This window comes from Nerophis lumbriciformis, linkage group LG36 (genome assembly GCF_033978685.3).
Source record: "Nerophis lumbriciformis linkage group LG36, RoL_Nlum_v2.1, whole genome shotgun sequence".
NCBI classification, from domain to species: domain Eukaryota; kingdom Metazoa; phylum Chordata; class Actinopteri; order Syngnathiformes; family Syngnathidae; genus Nerophis; species Nerophis lumbriciformis.
In genome coordinates, this window is record NC_084583.2 from 23,857,576 (window position 1) to 23,878,854 (window position 21,279).

The 21,279-nt window shown below is 42.0% G+C and overlaps 1 protein-coding gene across 1 annotated transcript; it reads left to right on the forward strand.

The window, feature by feature from the left end:
- Positions 1-7,604: 7,604 nt before the first annotated feature.
- Positions 7,605-19,523, forward strand: LOC133576976 (hepatitis A virus cellular receptor 1 homolog). The gene is made up of 5 exons (XM_072912419.1): positions 7,605-7,720; positions 7,818-8,156; positions 13,675-13,734; positions 13,810-13,850; positions 19,298-19,523. The coding sequence occupies exons 1-5, from the start codon at positions 7,678-7,680 to the stop codon at positions 19,412-19,414; spliced, it is 600 nt and encodes a 199-aa protein (XP_072768520.1). The 5' UTR covers positions 7,605-7,677; the 3' UTR covers positions 19,415-19,523.
- The last annotated feature ends 1,756 nt before the right edge of the window (positions 19,524-21,279 follow it).

Sequence of the window (21,279 nt, forward strand, 5' to 3'; positions counted from 1 at the left end):
GGGGTCCGGGACCGAGGCCCCTTCCCCCGAGAGGGCCCCACCGGGAGCCGTAGCTGAGGCGATCCGCGAGAAGGACCCGACGCACGTCCAGGGTCACTACCGCGCCCACCGCACCGACACCCCGCCTCGTCCGCCTTCGCCGCGGCCGGCATCACGCGCAGCAGGTAAGCAGCTTACCTGCCCGCCACCCCCGTGGCCGGGGGCTCGTAACAGGGGTCACTCCGCGCTCTCCGCCCGCGCAGCTTACCTGCCCGCCACCCCTGTTGCCGGGGGCGCGTAACAGGGGTCACTCCGCGCGCAGTGCGCTCACGAAAGGGGTGGGGCTCACCCTGGTTGATATAGAGAGCAGGACGGTGGCCATGGAAGTCGGAACCCGCTAAGGAGTGTGTAACAACCCACCTGCCGAATCAAATAGCCCTGAAAATGGATGGCGCTGGAGCGTCGGACCCATACCCGGCCGTCGCCGGCAGCGAGCTAACTTCAATAGTTTGAAATTATTTTGACAGTTAATGCCAGTTATCCTGTCAACCTTTCACAAGACTTCAATTTGTTAATTGAAAGTATAAACAGTATAAACACTTTTTACAGTAAACAAATGGTAAAACAGTACTAAACAATTCCATTAAAAAAAAAATTGGTGTCATTATTAACTTTCTGTCCAAGCTTGTATAATCTACTGCCTTGTTCAATTGTAAGAAATATTCTGTGCCTAAAATTCACATTTCTATCACAATTATCATACTGTAAACATGGTAAGCTAACTTCATTAAAATTAATAGTCCTGTCAATAGCATGCAATTACAATTCAAATGTAGTTTTTTTGTAAGCCTTTCAAAAGAATTCAAAATATGAAAAATTAATGAAAATTAATTTAAGCCATCAGACACTTGAAAAGTGGCACATCACATCTCTAATGTAATCATTTGAACTTTTCAACAGAAATAGCACTGCAAAAATATTAAGGACATACTTCTGTATTTTGGTAGTTATGCTGTCAACATTTAACAATATTTCTTCAACTTGGACTTGAAAGCATAAATATTATAAACACTTTTAACAGTATGTCGTACTGTGAAATACAGCCGACAGGATTGCGCACCAAACACGAAGCAAGGCCAAAGCGCATGCAGGTGCAGGAGAACAAAGGACTTCTTTCATTTAAGGTTTGTGATAAACCATCAAACTCATTCGTTAAAAGGACTCTATAGTAATATAAAGCGAATTTTTCTGGACATTATCATGCAAGAAAAGTTTATTTTTGGGACCGCGATCACCGTGTAATGATTTTTAAAGGTTGCATTACAAACATTTAACTGTCCCATGTGATCAGCCAGTGCGATTGGAAGTCCATGCTCAATTATTGCCTCCGTAAATAAAACTTCGGCATTTATCACATCCAAAGAATCTGTTTGGGCGACGAAAAACGTTAAAAGTTTTCCACTTGTATCGCTAGCAACGGCATTAGACTTGTGTTTTTTTGTCCCAACGTGGTCTTTTACATCGCTAATTCCTCCGTGTCCGATCGAAAAATCTTGTCTGCACAAGGTGCAATTCGCGTAGTTTTCACCCTTTTTTTTTTTTAAATTAATGAAAAAACGTATATTTTATCACTGCAACCGTAACCCGGAATAGGTTGATGAAAACCGTACGAATTACGGGAAAACCGGAGTAGTTGGCAGGTATGCCTCACTAATGCCTTGCATCGTCTATATTAGATATATAACAACGGGCGGGTGCGGGCGGATGGCGGGCGGGTGCAGTTCTGATCAAACGTTACATCGGGTGGATGGCGGATGGTTGACGACTTTCTGATGCGGTTGCGGATGAAATATTTGCCTATCCGCGCATCTCTATCGCCAAGTATGTGCTGTTAGTCCCGCAAAAGCTAGCAGTACTTGAAACCTCTTGCAAGCAGTTTCATGAAAATGGTCAGGAGAAATAGATTCCATACTGGCTCGGACGTCGCCCGGGTTTCCAAGGTCCGCGCTGATCTGTTCACACTCCGGCAGACAGTGGAAAGTGAGTCAGGAGAAAGACAAAAACAAAGACAAAGACGAAGACGAAGAACGACAGTAAGAGAAACCAGTAAGAGTATATCGACAACCATGTGCTTAGCAGAGTGGAATGTACGCACTCTGATGGACAGAATATCAGCTGAGCGCCCAGAACGTTAGACCGCACTCGTAGCTCTAGAGCTGGCTAAGTATGATATAGACATCGCCGCACTCAGTGAGACTAGATTACCTGGTTACAACTCTCTGGAAGATCAGGGATATGTATTCTTCTGGAGTGGAAAGGCTGCTGACGACAGGCGAGAGGCAGGAGTTGGACTCGCAGTCAAGAAGGAAATAGCCACCATGCTGGACCAAGATCCCATACCGATTAGCGACAGGATTATGACAATGAGGCTCCCAATACAGAAGAAGCTGTATGCCACTTTCATCAGGGTGTATGCCCCTACTATGACAAATCCAGTAGAATACTACTTTGGGAAAATTGCCAGAAACATTTAAATGATTAAAAACCAGGGGTGTCCCGATACAACATTTTCACTTCCGGTACGATATACGGATATTGGAGCCTTAAGTATTGGCCGATATAGATTAATTCAATACAATATCAGCATGAATCATACCGCATACTTTTAGTATGTTGTAGTGTGGCATGTCAAAAAAGGCTTTATCAAGTGAAATCACTCAGAGAACAACAAATATTTATGCTTTTGATGTGGAGTGTTAATTTTTTGGCGACACCCAGTGGTCACAATGATTCATTAAATTAAGCTTCTGACAGAGTATGTTGAACGATGCCGATACGATACTTTCTAATACTGCCTTGGGGACTTTACATTTGTAAGAAATATGCAAATATAATTATTTGATACTTGTTCAAAATTGACAAATGCCATGTTTTAGACTGCAATGTTGTTCAATTAAAGACACTTAGTACGTATTTCTAGCTTCTGTGCTATTGTGTGCTTAGCTGTTGTGCAGCTGCTAGTTCCTTGTAGCCAGGGCCGGCCCGTGGCATAGGCCGTATAGGCAAATGCTAAGGGCGCCGTCCATCAGGGGGCGCCACGCCAGTGCCACAAATGTTGGAGAAAAAAAAAAAAAAAAAAAAGTTGATACTATTATTTCTAAATACAAAAAAATAATCCCACGTTAATTAAAATGCAAAGTAAAGCCTATTTAATAGAAATATTATTTGTTACAACATTACGCCCCCCCCCCCCCCCCCCCCCCCCCCCCCCCCCCCCCCCCCCCCCCCCCCCCCCCCGCCCCCCCCGCACGGTGCGCCCCCTCCCTTCCCGTATCATGACTCTTTTTGGACGTCACCACATCAAAAAATCAACACAACATGTCAAAACGGCCAAAACTGTCAGGTGCCCAGGGAAGAAAAAAGAGAAAAGAAGAAGGAGAAACAAGAAAAGACAGAGGTAGCAGGTAGGTAACGTTTGCCTACATGAAATTATTTGTCTGTTACAGAATGTGATAGTAACCTGGCTTTTTAGCATTAAGCTAATGTTACATGATTCGGCAATTGCTAATCAATAAATAGCTAGTTCTGTTTTAACGTCGGGTTAATATTGTGGAGGGGGCTAAATTGTTATAGAAAATAATAATGTAACGTTAGGTAATTACAGTACTCCCACCTTACATTCCTCAGGGACATTTGTATTAGATCTTTTAAGCAGGTGTTTTTTGTTTATATTGTTATTGCCTTCTGGTTAGCTAATGTTTGCCCTGCAGGTAATAGTCACTTTTCCACCCCTTTATATATTAGGTATAGTTGTAAGTAAAAAAAAAGGTCAAAGACAAAGCTATTCGGTTTCTTCTGAGTATATACACTTCAATGCCGATGTGGGGGGGCGCCACCTAAAATTTTGCCTAGGGCGCCAGATTGGTTAGGGCCGGGCCTGCTTGTAACCTATAGTTAAAGTTAAAAAGTACCCATGTTTGTGTCACACACACACTAGGTGTGGCGAAACTATTCTCTGCATTTGACCCATCACCTTTGATCACCCTCTGGGAGGTGAGGGGAGCAGTGAGCAGCAGAGGTGGCCGCACCCGGGAATACTTTTTGGTGATATAACCCCCAATTCCAACCCTTGATGCTGAGTGTCAAGCAGGGAGGTAATGTGTCCCATTTTTATAGTCTTTGGTTTGAACTCACAACCTACCGATCTCAGGGCGGACACTCTAACCACTAGGCCACTGAGCACTATAGCCTACAATGTTTACCTTTTGTACGTCACTTCACTAAAATAAAATAAAAGTTCAACCTTGTGTGCTTATTGGAGGACATTTAGACGTTAACTGGCTGTCCAGTTTTGCACAAGTAAAACACGCTGCAGGTATCGGAGCTTATATCAGAAATTTTAGCTGCAGCTTGAAATCATTCGATACTTGTGTTTTTGCTGATATCAGACTGATAGCCAATAAATCTGACAAGTCCTTGTGGTGAAATGGTGCTCATTCACATTCAGTTTGCTTGTAGCATTATAAAGCAATATAAATCAATCAACGTTTATTTGTTAACCCCTATACATCAGCATAGCTGAACCAAAGTGTTGGACAACAGTGCAATAAATAATTTTAATAAAGAAAAACAAATAAAACAATAAAAATAAAATAAAGCAATACAAAAATGTTAAGTTATTCAATTATTATTATATTATTCAGTGTTTTACTAAAAATCAACAGACTATATTTTGTTTTAGTGTTCTACTTCCTGTTGTGTTTTACCCTAATAATGCAAACTGATGAACAATCATATTTATTTTTGGCATTACCGTATTTTTTGGAGTATAAGTCGCTCTGGAGTATAAGTCGCACCGGCCGAAAATGCATAATAAAGAAGGAAAAAAACATATATGTCATGTCTGTGTGATCATGTTTTGTTTTAGTCATGTTCGGATTTGTTTTTGGACTTTTTGTGCACTTTTGTTTGTTTTGTCACCATAGCAACCATTAGTTTCACCTGGTTCACATCCTCATGTCACGCACCTGTCTCACGTTTTCACATGTTGCGTCACGCACCTGCTGTCACTAATCATGTCACTATTATTTAAACTCCCAGTTGCCAGGCTGTCTTCCTGGCGACATCACCCTCTACACACCCTTGTTGATATCCATGCTGCTCTTGTTCATGTCCTTTTCTCTTTCCAAGTAAGTTTTCTTTATTCATGCCATAGTTTGCAAGTTTTGTTTCAGTAGTCAAGTTTGTTCTCCGCCTTTGTGTGCGCCTTTTGTTTTCATTGCCAAGTTTTTTTTACCTCCGCTGTGAGCGCCTTTGGTTTATACCTTTTTGAGCTTTTTGAGTTAAAATATTAAACATGTCCTTACCTTCACGTCGTGTCCGGTCAAGTCGCTTTGCACCACGGGAAAACAAACCACACCATAGTCCAAGTCCTGACAATATATAAGTCGCACTGGAGTATAAGTCGCATTTTTGGGGGAAATGTATTTGATAAAAGCCAACACCAAGAATAGACATTTGAAAGGCAATTTAAAATAAATAAAGAATAGTGAACAACAGGCTAAATACGTTATATGAGGCATAAATAACCAACTGGTATGTTAACACAACATATTATGGTAAGAGTCATTCAAATAACTATAACATATAGTTATTATACCAAACAATCTGTCACTCCTAATCGCTAATTCCCATGAAATCTTTTACGTCTAGTCTCTTACGTGAATGAGATCAATAATATTATTTGATATTTTACGGTAATGTGTTAACCATTTCACACATAAGTCGCTCCTGAGTATAAGTCGCACCCCCGGCCAAACTATGAAAAAAACTGCGACTTATAGTCCGAAAAATACGGTAAATGTATACAGTGGCGGGCCTTGCGTTTCCCACCAGTGACGTGCGGTGAGGTTGATGGCTGGTGAGGCACTGACTTCATCACAGTCAGATTTACAAACATATGAACCCTAAAGAGTATCTTATTCACCATTTGATTGGCAGCAGTTAACGGGTTATGTTTAAAAGCTCATACCAGCACTTCCCTGCTTGGCACTCAGCATCAAGGCTTGGAATTGGGGGTTAAATCACCAAACATTATTCCCGAGCGCGGTGCCGCTGCTGCCCACTGCTCCCCTCACCTCCCAGGGGGTGAACAAGGGGATGGGTCAAATACAGACGACAAATTTCACCACACCTAGTGTGTGTGTGACAATCATTGCTACTTTAACTTAACTTTAACTTTACACATACAAACTGTAGCACACAAAAAAGCACATTTAATAAAAAAAACTTTATTATGGTCTTACCTTTACTTATAAATTAAGTCCATGCGCCGCAACTAAAGCCCTCATTTAAACTTTCCACGTGCAAGATTGAATCTATTTAAAAAAGTGTAACCAAGGGTTTATAAATGTCGCCTATACTGTATGAAACTACAAAATAACAAACACGGAGGCTCCAGTTTACACGAGGACCATTTTATTTACCTTCTTTCAAAAACTTCCGCTCCACCCCATGTCATCACTTCCGCTCTTAGCGCCTTCAAAATAAGAGCTCGAGGCATATACTGTATAACAGCGCATAACAGGAACTTAACATCACAAAGAGGAAAGCCCATGAAAATAGGTTACAAAAGTTATGTAATAAGAAGCCAAAAAGTGCAAAAACAATAATGTTCGTGTTGGAGGAGTTGTGAATTAGATACACCTGCAGTCTGCAGGTGTACATAATGTTGTGGCCCTGCAGTCATTCACAACTCCTCCAACACGAACATGATTGTATTTGCACTTTTTGGCTTCTTATGAAATAACTTTTTTAAATAGATTCAATCTTGCACGTGGAAAGTTTAAGTGTGGGCTTTAGTTGATATAACAATTCTACGGCGGGGGTGCAGGAGGCGGGGCTACTGGAGCCTCAGCCAGTGCGTCTTTTGCAGCCGTTTTATGATCGCTCAGCACAAGAAATACGTTACACACATACAGTTGTTGACAAAATACACTGTACATTATATACCTCAGCTAACTAAACTGTGGAAATGTATAATATAATTCATATAGCAATACGGTCTCACTGCACAGCAGACCAGCAGTTAGCCGAGTCTGCAATCCATGTTGAGGCACTGAGTGACGTGCCTCAACTGGCTGCTGATCACCGCACCGTCTCTTCTCAGTATTTGAACGGCAAATGTGAAAATTCAGCGATTTTGAATAAAAATAATCTAAAACTGGTGAAGTTAAATGGAAAATAACTTTATAGTATAATCACTGGATACATATAACAATTTAATTTTTTTTTTTTCTTTTTACATTTTTTTTCTTTCCATGATGGCGGGTGAGGCCCCGTCTCACCTGCCTCTAGTGACCGCACGTCACTGCTTTGCACAGATAGAAAAGTACAACTTCAGCACAATTGATAATAACTATAGCAACGGCCTTCAAGCATAAGAGTTGTGTGATAACTTACACATTAGTATTCTAACTCTCAGTCCCTGGGCTGCACTTTCGACACCCCTGGTTAAATATGTTTACTGGAGGTTTTAAGAGCATGTCTTTTACTGTGTGAACATGTGACAATTTGGAGAAATATACAAAATCAAGTGATTTCCTTCCTGATCCTCAAGAAGAGGAAGTTGAAAGTGCATGACACATCAAGGAAGATTCGTCATCTCACTTCAGTGCATTGTTGTACAAGAACGTACACATGCCTGCTCTTTGTTTTTTATTCCTGTCCATCCTGAGCCAAGGTAAGTCAAATATTCTCTGTTTTTTTTGTTGTTGTTGCCTGGGCTCTGTGTGGGGACGTCACATTTTAGAGCTGTGATCTCTTTTGTTCCTTCACAGTTTGCTCAGAGGCCCTCAAAGTCATCGGTCATGTCGGGCATGATATCACATTGCCTTGCGCCTATGACGCCCGAGCTCATGGCTCTCTGAGTTTCTGTTGGGGTCGAGGAGAGGTACCCACTTTCAAATGCTCCGATTACATCATTTCCGCCGAAGATGGGGCGGTTGTCTTCCTCAGTGAGCCCAGGTACCAGCTGCTGGGCCGTGGGGGTGACGGTGACGTGTCCCTGACCATCCACAACGCCCAGCCCAGTGATGCTGGGGTGTACGGCTGCAGGGTGGAGTTGCCAGGGTGGTTCAATGACCACAAAGTCAACACGTATTTGGTGGTAGAGGAAGGTGAACACACCACTATCTCTGCTAAGCCACTGTCATTTTTGTGCTCATATCCATCCATCCATCCATCCATCCATCTTCTTCCGCTTATCCGAGGTCGGGTCGCGGGGGCAGCAGCCTAAGCAGGGAAGCCCAGACTTCCCTCTCCCCAGCCACTTCGTCCAGCTCATCCCGGGGGATCCCGAGGCGTTCCCAGGCCAGCCGGGAGACATAGTCTTCCCAACGTGTCCTAGATCTTCCCCGTGGCCTCCTACCGGTCGGACGTGCCCTAAACACCTCCCTAGGGAGGCGTTCGGGTGGCATCCTGACCAGATGCCCGAACCACCTCATCTGGCTCCTCTCGATGTGGAGGAGCAGCGGCTTTACTTTGAGCTCCCCCCGGATGGCAGAGCTTCTCACCCTATCTCTAAGGGAGAGCCCTGCCACCCGGCGGAGGAAACTCATTTCGGCCGCTTGTACCCGTGATCTTGTCCTTTCGGTCATAACCCAAAGCTCATGACCATAGGTGAGGATGGGAACGTAGATCGACCGGTAAATTGAGAGCTTTGCCTTCCGGCTCAGCTCCTTCTTCACCACAACGGATCGATACAGCGTCCGCATTACTGAAGACGCCGCACCGATCCGCCTGTCGATCTCACGATCCACTCTTCCCTCACTCGTGAACAAGACTCCGAGATACTTGAACTCCTCCACTTGGGGCAGGGTCTCCTCCCCAACCCGAAGATGGCATTCCACCCTTTTCCGGGCGAGAACCATGGACTCGGACTTGGAGGTGCTGATTCTCATCCCAGTCGCTTCACACTCGGCTGCGAACCGATCCAGCGAGAGCTGGAGATCCTGGCCAGATGAAGCCATCAGGACCACATCATCTGCAAAAAGCAGAAACCTAATCCTGTAGCCACCAAACCAGATCCCCTCAACGCCTTGACTGCGCCTAGAAATTCTGTCCATAAAAGTTATGAACAGAATCGGTGACAAAGGGCAGCCTTGGCGGAGTCCAACCCTCACTGGAAACGTGTCCGACTTACTGTTGGCAATGCGGACCAAGCTCTGACACTGATCATACAGGGAGCGGACCGCCAAAATCAGACAGTCCGATACCCCATACTCTCTGAGCACTCCCCACAGGACTTCCTGAGGGACACGGTCGAATGCCTTCTCCAAGTCCACAAAACACATGTAGACTGGTTGGGCAAACTCCCATGCACCCTCAAGGACCCTGCCGAGAGTATAGAGCTGGTCCACAGTTCCACGACCAGGACGAAAACCACACTGTTCCTCCTGAATCCGAGGTTCGACTATCCGGCGTAGCCTCCTCTCCAGTACACCTGAATAGACCTTACCGGGAAGGCTGAGGAGTGTGATCCCACGATAGTTGGAACACACCCTCCGGTTCCCCTTCTTAAAGAGAGGAACCACCACCCCGGTCTGCCAATCCAGAGGTACCGTCCCCGATGTCCACGCGATGCTGCAGAGTCTTGTCAACCAAGACAGCCCCACAGCATCCAGAGCCTTAAGGAACTCTGGGCGGATCTCATCCATCCATATGTGTTTTAATAATCATTTTATCTACACGTTTTATTCACATTATTAGGCATCACTAAAATATACTTAAGTTTTGTTGACGTAAAAAAAAACAAAAAACGTTGCATGTCGTTTATTAACACTCCGGGACCGTTGATCGATCTATAGATTGGTTGCAATTACGTGACCTAAAGGCACATCTGGGCACTTTCTGGTTTCAGCCGATGGTCTCGGACAGTGGTCTGCAACCCAAAATGTTGAAAGAGCCATATTGCACCAAAAAAAAGAAGAAGAAAAAAATCCGTCTGGAGCCGCAAAAAATCAAAAGCCTTATTTTATATAAGATTCAAGATTCAAGATTCAAGATGATTTATTGTCAATTCTTAACATGCACAAGACACATAAGAACTGGAAAGTATATTTTCGGCACAGTCCCACTAAGAGCAGACATACGTTACAGGGAGACAAGACGAGACCGCCGACGGTGCAGCCATTTTTACGTAATTGCACTTACATGACGTAAGTGTCTATATTAGCTGTATTAGTCTACTATCAAAATGACTATGTGTTGCAGGCTGACGCAAATCTTCATTGACAGAAATTTTGAAATGTTATATTTATTCTACACCTTTTTTTACAACATTGGAAAACATTCGTAAAACGGAGGCTTCTCAGAAGAGGGTGAGATAACTCCTGGAAATGACTGGCTTAGAATGGCCAAAGGTGTAGATGTGTGTGTCCAAGTTAAAGGAAACGGCAGGCTGTCTTCTTCTAATGGATTTATTACAATCTTTGGCAAGTTGGCTAATGTTTGCTGTGGTCTGGAACAGCATGACACACAAAGAACTATGAGAAATGCAGCCAATATTACATACAGATAATGTGTCATGAGACATATAAATTAAATACACAGAGGACATAAGTGAAGGAAATTAAATGAGCTCAAATATACCTACAAACGAGGCATAATGATGCAATATGTGTTTGCTAGCAAGGTTAACATGTCAATGCAAGTATCTGCCAATGTGTTTACAGTGGTCCAAGTTCCTCTATACAACAGGAGCACTCGAGTGTTTTTAGGAATTTGCTGCAAAAATCTTCCAAGTTTTGAACTCAACCCGGGGGCGGGTATGGTGTCATTTCCCTGCTGGATTTAGCCCCAGGCCTCCAGTTGAATAGCCCCTGCAGTAGAGCAAGCATGTGATTCCTACCAAACAATCAGACTTAAAACATAATGATAATTAAAACATACAGCGTGTGGATCAGATGCAATTTAAATATAAGTGCAATAGAATTAATGAAAAATGGTTTAAAATCTAATTGTTAAAAGTGGCACAATGCTCTATTTTCCTACTTTTGTTAATTTTTTGTATGATTTGTACTTCTTTTTTTTTTTTTAAAGGAACATCAGTTAAATACGTACATCTTAAAATGATGTGTGTGCTCAAAAGTCTCCAGTCCTATTTCATAAGATTTTTTTTTTTAAAGTACCGTATTTTCCGCACCATAAGGCGCCCTGGGTTATAAGCCGCGCCTTCAATGAACGGCATATTTCAAAACTTTGTCCACCTATAAGCCGCCCCGTGTTATAAGCCACATCTAACTGCGCTAAAGGAATGTCAAAAAAACAGTCAGATAGGTCAGTCAAACTTTAATAATATATTAAAAACCAGCGTGATGTGGGCGCGCATGGAGTCGTATATCAACATGGACAGAGCTGCGTGAAAAAAGCCACCCGGCCTCTTCGCGTAAACTTACCTTAACCACTCGCTCATCTTTTCTTCATCCATCCATCCCTTCGAGTTAGCTTTTATGATGACGCCGGCTGGAAAGGTCTCTTTTGGCAAGGTCTTCCTTTTGAATATCACCATGGGTGGAAGTTTCTGGCCATTAGCATGGCAAGCTAGAACCACAGTGAAGGATGACTTCTCATTCCCTGTGGTGCGAATATTCACCGTACGTGCTCCCGTTGTATCCACAGTGCGGTTCACAGGAATATCAAAAGTCAGTGGAACCTCGTCCATGTTGATAATGTTCTCTGGCCGTATCTTTTTTTCAGCTATCTTGTTTTTACAATATGCACGGAAAGTAGCCAGCTTTTCTTGAAAGTCTTTAGGCAGTTGCTGTGGAATAGAAGTCCGTGTGCGGATGGAGAGATTGCGTCTTTTCATGAACCAGAAACCTGTCGCTTAGTAGGAGCCATTTTGTGGTCTTTACAGATGTAAACACACAAAGGAAATGAAACGTAATATCCGCGCGCTTCTTCTTCTTCTTCTACGCGGGTGGGTGGTTGCTTACAGTAGAAGAAGCGCTTCCTGTTCTATGGGGGCGGGTGCTTACCTTGGCGGTTGCTTGCGTAGAAGAAGAAGCACTTCCTCTTCTACGGGGAAAAAAGATGGCGGCTGTTTACCGTAGTTGCGAGACCGAAACTTTATGAAAATGAATCTTAATATTAATCCATATATAAAGCGCACCGGGTTATAAGCCGCACTGTCAGCTTTTGAGTAAATTTGTGGTTTTTTGGTGCGGCTAATAGTGCGGAAAATACGGTAATTAATTTGTACTAGTCTTTATCTAATGCAAGCTAGTAATGGTCTTACTTGCTCGCTCGAGAAATATACTGTACAATATTCTTTGTAAAGTATGATTTTAATAAATGTTTTAGTGTACTGCATATTTTGACTTAGAAGTAACACTAAAATTTTCTTTCTTTCTGTCCACATTTTGCTCTTAAAGGGGAACATTATCACAATTTCAGAAGGGTTAAAACCATTAAAAATCAGTTCCCAGTGGCTTATTTTATTTTTCGAAGTTTTTTTCAAAATTTTACCCATCACGCAATATCCCTAAAAAAAAGCTTCAAAGTGCCTGATTTTAACCATCGTTATATACACCCGTCCATTTTCCTGTGACGTCACACAGTGATGCCGATACAAACAAACATGGCGCATAGAACAGCAAGCTATAGCGACATTAGCTCGGATTCAGACTCGGATTTCAGCGGCTTAAGCGATTCAACAGATTACGCATGTATTGAAACGGATGGTTGTAGTGTGGAGGCAGGTAGCGAAAACGAAATTGAAGAAGAAACTGAAGCTATTGAGCCATATCGGTTTGAACCGTATGCAAGAGAAACCGACGAAAACGACACGACGGGAGAAAGCGAGGACAAATTCGGCGATCGCCTTCTAACCAACGATTGGTATGTGTTTGTTTGGCATTAAAGGAAACTAACAACTATGAACTAGGTTTACAGCATATGAAATACATTTGGCAACAACATGCACTTTGAGAGTGCAGACAGCCCAGTTGTCATCAATTAATATATTCTGTAGACATACCCTCATCCACTCTCTTTTCCTGAAAGCTGATCCGTCCAGTCCAGTTGGAAATGCATCTGCTTTGATATCCACACATTCTTGCCATCTCTGTCGTAGCATAGCTTTCGTCGGTAAAGTGTGCGGAACAAACGTCCAATTTCTTGCCACTTTGGCATCTTTGGGCCACTGGTGCAACTTGAATCCGTCCCTGTTGGTGTTGTTACACCCTCCGACAACACACCGACGAGGCATGATGTCTCCAAGGTACGGAAAACAGTCGAAAAAAACGGAAAATAACAGAGCTGATTTGACTCGGTGTTTGAGAAAATGGCGGATTGCTTCCCGATGTGACGTCATCGCTCCGAGAGCGAATAATAGAAAGGTGTTTAATTAGCCAAAATTCACCCATTTAGAGTTCGGAAATCGGTTAAAAAAATATATGGTCTTTTTTCTGCAACATCAAGGTATATATTGACGCTTACATAGGTCTGGTGATAATGTTCCCCTTTAAATATACATTAATTGTTTTTAATTACTATAATTGTATTTATTTATTTTTTAACTTAAAATTATTGTGTGGTTACGATATCCGTGTTGACCTTTTTTTTGTGTGTTTTTTATGTTTTAATGTCTTACTTTGCTTTTATCATCTGAACCTTAACCTTACCTTGTTGTAGCTCCTTTGCAACAGCCTGTCACTCAAGACACTGTACATCCAACAGCTGGAATACAACAGGGTGAGCACAGTAATACAGTACAATATTTCATGCTGAGCGCAAAGTTAAATTCATTGGAGTTGTTTTCATTTCCAGACGTTCCAGGAGATACATTAAAGAGCACTAAAAGAGATGAGGTATGGTTATGTTTTTCTTATAATCATGTTCCTTGTGTGAGAAACGTATGAAGTCCATGCAATTTTGTGTAGTTTATCAATGTATACCATACTTGCCAACCTTGAGACCTCCGATTTCGGGAGGTGGGGGGTGGGGGGGCGTGGTCGGGGGTGGGGCGGGGGCGTGGTTGGGGGCGTTGTTAAGATATATATATATATATATAAGAAATACTTGACTTTCAGTGAATTCTAGCTATATATATATATATATATATATATTTTTATATTATTACATATATATATATATATATATATATATATATATATATATATATATATATATATATATGTATGTGTGGGAAAAAAAATCACAAGACTACTTCATCTCTACAGGCCTGTTTCATGAGGGGTTCCCTCAATCATCAGGAGATTAAAAAAAAAAAAAAAAAAAAAAAAAATCTCCTGATGATTGAGGGAACCCCTCATGAAACAGGCCTGTAGAGATGAAGTAGTCTTGTGATTTTTTTCCCCACACATACATATATTGCGCTCTACTACGGTATCGAGCACTATTTTTTGGATAACCTTATTAAGACATATATATATATATATATATATATATATATATATATATATATATATATATATATATATATATATATATATATATATATAAATAAATAAAATAAATACTTGAATTTCAGTGTTCATTTATTTACACATATACACACACATAACACTCATCTACTCATTGTTGAGTTAAGGGTTGAATTGTCCATCCTTGTTCTATTCTCTGTCACTATTTCAGAACACACACATTATACAAATATACATTATAAAATCAATAAGAAAACGGGAGCTCTAATTTGGGAGTCTGAATTAGGATCAGCAGTTCCTATATAAACATTGCGCACTCACGTCGCCTTGTTGTATTGATTACTGCAGCTGTGCACTGGATTCATTCACAAATACAAACTACAACTCACAAACACTTTAGAGTTAGGCTCCACCATCGGAATGTGTACTTAAACTTATAAAGATCACATGGATATTATTCAGTGAGTTGATTCACCAAAACTAACCTGTTATACAGGAGGAAAAAGCACACAGGACGTTTCAATTGTTCACAGACTGGTCGCGCTCATCAGAATGACAAGACACTTCCGGTCTGCAGGTGATAACATTCAATTGGGAAGAAACACCCTACTGCCCCCTACTGACCAATGTGAATACTGATAAATGTGGAATGACAGCTCCAAAAACGAATTCAAACCACAAAATAAAATAAATAAATCAACACAAAAATGTGACACATTATGGGTGGGTCACATATGCATGTACAGTAGATGGCAGTATTGTCCTGTTTAAAAGTGTCACAACATTGCTGTTTACGGCAGACGAACTGCTTTACGGTAGACGAAAACTTGACTGCTGTTGTTGTGTGTTGTTACCGCGCTGGGAGGACGTTAATGAAACTGCCTAACAATAAACACACATAAGAAACCAAGAACTCGCCCTCGATCATTAGCTGTTTATATTGTGGGAAAGCGGATGTGTGAACAGGCTGTCAACACGTCACTCAGGTCCGCATGGAGCTGGAGGGGGCGTGGCCTCCAGCTCCGCCTGAATTTCGGGAGAAAATTTGTCCCGGGAGGTTTTCGGGAGAGGCGCTGAATTTCGGGAGTCTCCCGGAAAATCCGTGAGGGTTGGCAAGTATGATGTATACTTTGTACATGAACATGCCAACTGCAGATTTTAAAGGGGTTATATCATGACTTTTTTTTCTATTTTTAAAACACTTCATTTTGGTCTATATAACATGTAATGATGGTTCTTTGCTGTTAAGACCTATCTTATTGCCAATTTCTGGCTTCCTTAAAAAAACGGTTGGTTGTTAGATGCAAAAAAAAGCCCTCCTTACCACGGCTCCTTATGGGGACTTGCCTTTTGTCCTCGCCCCGACAGCCATGTTTACCACAGTTGTTTTTTGCTTTGTTTTGCTAAAACCGTATGGATTATGAACACCAGTGATGGTCACCATCTATCTAATTTTGGACTTGACTTTCATCACAACACAACTTCCCGTAGGGTGTATTGAGATCATGTGGATCATGTGGTTTTTTTGTCAGTAAAAGGACGCGGCAAACACAAAGTAAGGAAGCCGTTTCGGAAATTTCTGGTACAGAAGGCTGGCTAAGGCCATACTTGCCAACCTTGAGACCTCCGATTTCGGGAGGTGGGGGGTGGGGGGCATGGTCGGGTGGGGCGGGGGTGTGGTTGGGGGCGGGGCTAAGAGGGGAGGAGTATATTTACAGCTAGAATTCACCAAGTCAAGTATTTCATATATATATATATATATATATATATATATATATATATATATATATATATATATATATATATATATATATATATGTATATACTAAATACTTGACTTTCAGTGAATTCTAGCTATATATATATTTATTTTATTATATATATATATATATATATTAGAGATGCGCGGATAGGCAATTATTTCATCCGCAACCGCATCAGAAAGTCGTCAACCATCCGCCATCCACCCGATGTAACATTTGATCAGAACCGCACCCGCCCGCACCCGCCCGTTGTTATATATCTAATATAGACGATGCAAGGCATTAGTGAGGTTATAAAGCTTTTGCCTGTTAAAGAAAGGAGACTGATCCAATGCAGTACAGACATTCGCGTGCCACGCTGTCACGACCCAGACGCACACCAGTGCGCAATCATATGGGAGCCGCGCTGAGCGCACCTCCAAGCGCGTCTCGCTGCCGGCGACGGCCGGGTATGGGCCCGACGCTACAGCGCCATCCATTTTCAGGGCTAGTTCATTCGGCAGGTGGGTTGTTACACACTCCTTAGCGGGTTCCGACGTCCATGGCCACCGTCCTGCTGTCTATATCAACCAGGGTGAACCCCACCCTTTTCGTGAGCGCACTGCGCGCGGAGTGACCCCTGTTACGCGCCCCCGGCAACAGGGGTGGCGGGCAGGTAAGCTGCGCGGGTGGAGCGCGCGGAGTGACCCCTGTTACGAGCCCCTGGCCACGGGGGTGGCGGGCAGGTAAGCTGCTTACCTGCTGCGCGTGACGCCGGCCGCGGCGAAGGCGGACGAGGCGGGGTGTCGGTGCGGTGGGCGCGGTGGTGACCCTGGACGTGCGTCGGGCCCTTCTCGCGGATCGCCTCAGCTACGGCTCCCGGTGGGGCCCTCTCGGGGGAAGGGGCCTCGGTCCCGGACCCCGGCGAGGCGTCCCTTCTCCGCTCCGTAAAAGTGTCCATCTCTTTTTTTTTTCTTCTTCTGTTGTGGCATATGCAGCAGGTGCCTGCTCGTTTTTCGTATGTGGGTAACAACATTTAACTATGTATATATATTTCCCAATTGGTTTAACTGCCACCCGCCTGAATCTATTTAAAATCTAATTTTTTTTTATTTCAACCGCCCGACCCGACCCGCGGATAATCCGCGGACTCCGCAGTTGTGCCCGCAAACCGCGCATCTCTAATATATATATATATATATATATATATATATATATATATATATATATATATATATATATATATATATATATATATATATATATAAAATATATATATATATATATATATATATATATATATATATATATATATATATAAAATATATATATATATATATATATATAAATAAAAGAAATACTTGAATTTCAGTGTTCATTTATTGACACATATACACACACATAACACTCATCTACTCATTGTTGAGTTAAGGGTTGAATTGTCCATCCTTGTTCTATTCTCTGTCACTATTTTTCTAACCATGCTGAACACCCTTTCGCAGGTACCCAGAAAGGTTTCGAGTACCACCAAAAAAACTGAATCTCTGAAGACAGTATAAAAATCTGTGTTAAAGGTGTACAAATACTGTTTGTATAATAAGCATGTTATTTTTTTTTTTTTTACAAATGAGGGTTAAGAGTTCAGTACTAAAAAAAAAAGAAAAGAATGTGGCTTGAGTACAGTTTTTTAATTGAGCTGCTGCATTTTTTGGTTGGGTTGTTTATTTATTTTGAGTAACTTCTATACATTTCTAAAAGGGGAGGAATGTAATAGTGATCTATGTTTGTCTGTTGCCATCTCCTGGTGAATGTTGGCTATAGCGTACTGGGGTTACTTTTTGGTTGGCCAACGATTTACGTGGTGTTGCGCACCTGACGTCACTCAGGTCCGCATGGAGCTGGAGGGGGCGTGGCTTCCAGCTCCGCCTGAATTTCGGGAGATTTTCGGGAGAACATTTGTCCCGGGAGGTTTTCGGGAGAGGCGCTGAATTTCGGGAGTCTCCCGGAAAATCCGGGAGGGTTGGCAAGTATGGCTAAGGCTAAACTTCTACCGAGTCTTTATCTCTCCAACGTCGAAATCCTGCATGTACAGGACTGTCTCAGAAAATTAGAATTTTGTGATAAAGTCCTTTATTTTCTGTAATGCAATTAAAAAAACAAAAATGTCATACATTCTGGATTCATTACACATCAACTGAGATATTGCAAGCCTTTTATTATTTTAATATTGCTGATTATAGCATACAGCTTAAGAAAACTCAAAAATCCCATCTGAAAAAATTAGAATATTTCCTCAGAACAAGTAAAAAAAAAAAGATTTATAACAGCAAAACAAAATCAAACATTTGGAAATGTCAATTAATGCACTCAGTACTTGGTTGGGAATCCTTTTGCACGGATTACTGCATCAATGCGGCCCAGGATGCTTTAATAGCGGCCTTTAGCTCATTTGCATTATTGGGTCTGGTGTCTTTCAGCTTCTTCTTCACAATACCCCACACATTCTCTATGGGGTTCAGGTCAGGGGAGTTGGCAGGCCAATCGAGGACAGTAATGCCATGGTCAGTGCACCAGTTACTGGTGGTTTTGGCACTGTGGGCAGGTGCCAGATCATGCTGGAAAATGAAATCATCATCTCCATAGAGCTTTTCAACACATGGAAGCATGTAGTTCTCTAAGATTTTACATGTAAACAAACTGTTGCGTCACAGTCCACACTTTGGTGAGTTCAAGAACCGCCAAAATTAGTAGGACAAAACAATGTTCACCATATACTCTCTTCAGTGAAGCATACACACAAACATATTAAACAGTGGGCTTTGTAACAATTGGGAAGGTTTGTGTCATGTTTGTCCTCAAACGAAAAACATACTAAAACACAAAAAGTATTTCCCCCCATTTTTCCATTTTCCATCCTCTTTTAAAAATGCTTCAGGGGTGGCACTAAAGAGCCGTGGATTGCTGACCCCCGCCTTAGTAGATCAGCTTTGCATGCATATTCTAGCACACACAAACATTTGGTGGATCAAGCCCTTTTTTATCAATTTATGTATTTCATCAACACCTATCTTGATACTGTTGCTAAATTCTTTTGAACTCATTTCATCCAATGTTTGAATTTGTTTGCAGGAAAACATCAAAGTGTTCCAAGACGTGGGGAACATTTGCAGGCTGGCAGCCGTAATCTCATTTACCATCATCATAATCACAATCTTTGTTTTCTGTAAGTATGATTTGGATTTGTAATACATGGCAGCCCTTAAAACTGTTCATTTCTTCAAAGCAGGGAGAAGGAGTCGTCCTCTTCAGCATTTGAAAACATCAACTATGGAGAATATTTATCAAAATGTTTAACGTTGGCACGCCAATTCTTTGGAAGAACTGTGTATATATATATATATATATATATATATATATATATATATATATATATATATATATATATATATATATATATATATGTCTTAATAAGGTTATCCAAAAAATAGTGCTCGATACCGTAGTAGAGCGCAATATATGTATGTGTGGGAAAAAAATCACAAGACTATTTCATCTCTACAGGCCTGTTTCATGAGGGGGGGTACCCTCAATCATCAGGAGATTTTAATGGGAGCATTCGCATACCATGGTTTATATAGGGCACAGAGTGGGTGGGTACAGGCTGGCCTAGGGGCGTGGTGATTGGCTCATGTGTTACTACCTAGGAGGTGTTTCCGTCTATGGCGGCATGTTGTTACAATTTCGCTGCGCTTGTTGAGGGATGACAGGTCTGGACGGTAAATAATAAACAGTTTCTCTTTCAAACATAGGTTGCATCTTTTATTACCACTATTGTAAGGTGTGCTGGATGCAAGAATTTGCCATGTTATTGAATATTCAACATTATTGTCTTTGAGGTCCCAAATGTGTTTGCTGAGTTCTGTGGTATTCCGCAGGTTTTGGTTCCTGAAAGAAGCCTTGTGATTGTTCCATCTGGTTTTGAATTCTCCCTCGGTTAATCCTACATATGTGTCGGATGTGTTAATGTCCTTGCGTATTACCTTAGATTGGTAGACAACTGATGTTTGTAAGCACCCCCCGTTGAGAGGGCAATCAGGTTTCTTTCGACAGTTACATCCTTTGTTGGTTTTGGAGTCGCTCTGTCTGGGGGTCGACGGCTCATTTGCAATTGTTTTGTTGTGGTTTGAGATGATTTGTCGTATATTGTTCATGCAGCTGTAGCTCAATTTAATGTTGTTCTTGTTGAATACTTTTCTTAGGGTGTTGTCTTTGGGAAAGTGTTTGTCAATCAGATTGAGGAATTTGTGTCCAATGTTCGTTGAGACAGCAAAAACGTCTCAACGAACACTGGACACAAATTCCTCAATCTGACACTTTCCCAAAGACAACACCCTAAGAAAAGTATTCAACAAGAACAACATTAAATTGAGCTACAGCTGCATGAACAATATACGACAAATCATCTCAAACCACAACAAAACAATTGCAAAAGAGCCGTCGACCCCCAGACAGAGCGACTCCAAAACCAACAAAGGATGTAACTGTCGAAAGAAACCTGATTGCCCTCTCAACGGGGGGTGCTTACAAACATCAGTTGTCTACCAATCTAAGGTAATACGCAAGGACATTAACACATCCGACACATATGTAGGATTAACCGAGGGAGAATTAAAAACCAGATGGAACAATCACAAGGCTTCTTTCAGGAACAAAAACCTGCGAAATACCACAGAACTCAGCAAACACATTTGGGACCTCAAAGACAATAATGTTGAATATTCAATAACATGGCAAATTCTTGCATCCAGCACACCTTACAATAGTGGTAATAAAAGATGCAACCTATGCTTGAAAGAGAAACTGTTTATTATTTACCGTCCAGACCTGTCATCCCTCAACAAGCGCAGCGAAATTGTCACAGCATGCCGCCATAGACGGAAACACCTCCTAGGTAACACATGAGCCAATCACCACACCCCTAGGCCAGCCTGTACCCACCCACTCTGTGCCCTATATAAACCATGGTATGCGAATGCTCCCATTAAAATCTCCTGATGATTGAGGGTACCCCCCCCTCATGAAACAGGCCTGTAGAGATGAAATAGTCTTGT

Coding starts and splice junctions, on each gene's coding strand:
- LOC133576976 (XM_072912419.1), top strand. CDS start 7,678: ATGCCTGCTCTTTGTTTTTTATTCCTGTCCATCCTGAGCCAAG. Junction 13,735..13,809: donor AACAGCTGGAATACAACAGG/GTGAGCACAGTA, acceptor TTTCATTTCCAG/ACGTTCCAGGAGATACATTA. Junction 13,851..19,297: donor AGAGCACTAAAAGAGATGAG/GTATGGTTATGT, acceptor ATTTGTTTGCAG/GAAAACATCAAAGTGTTCCA.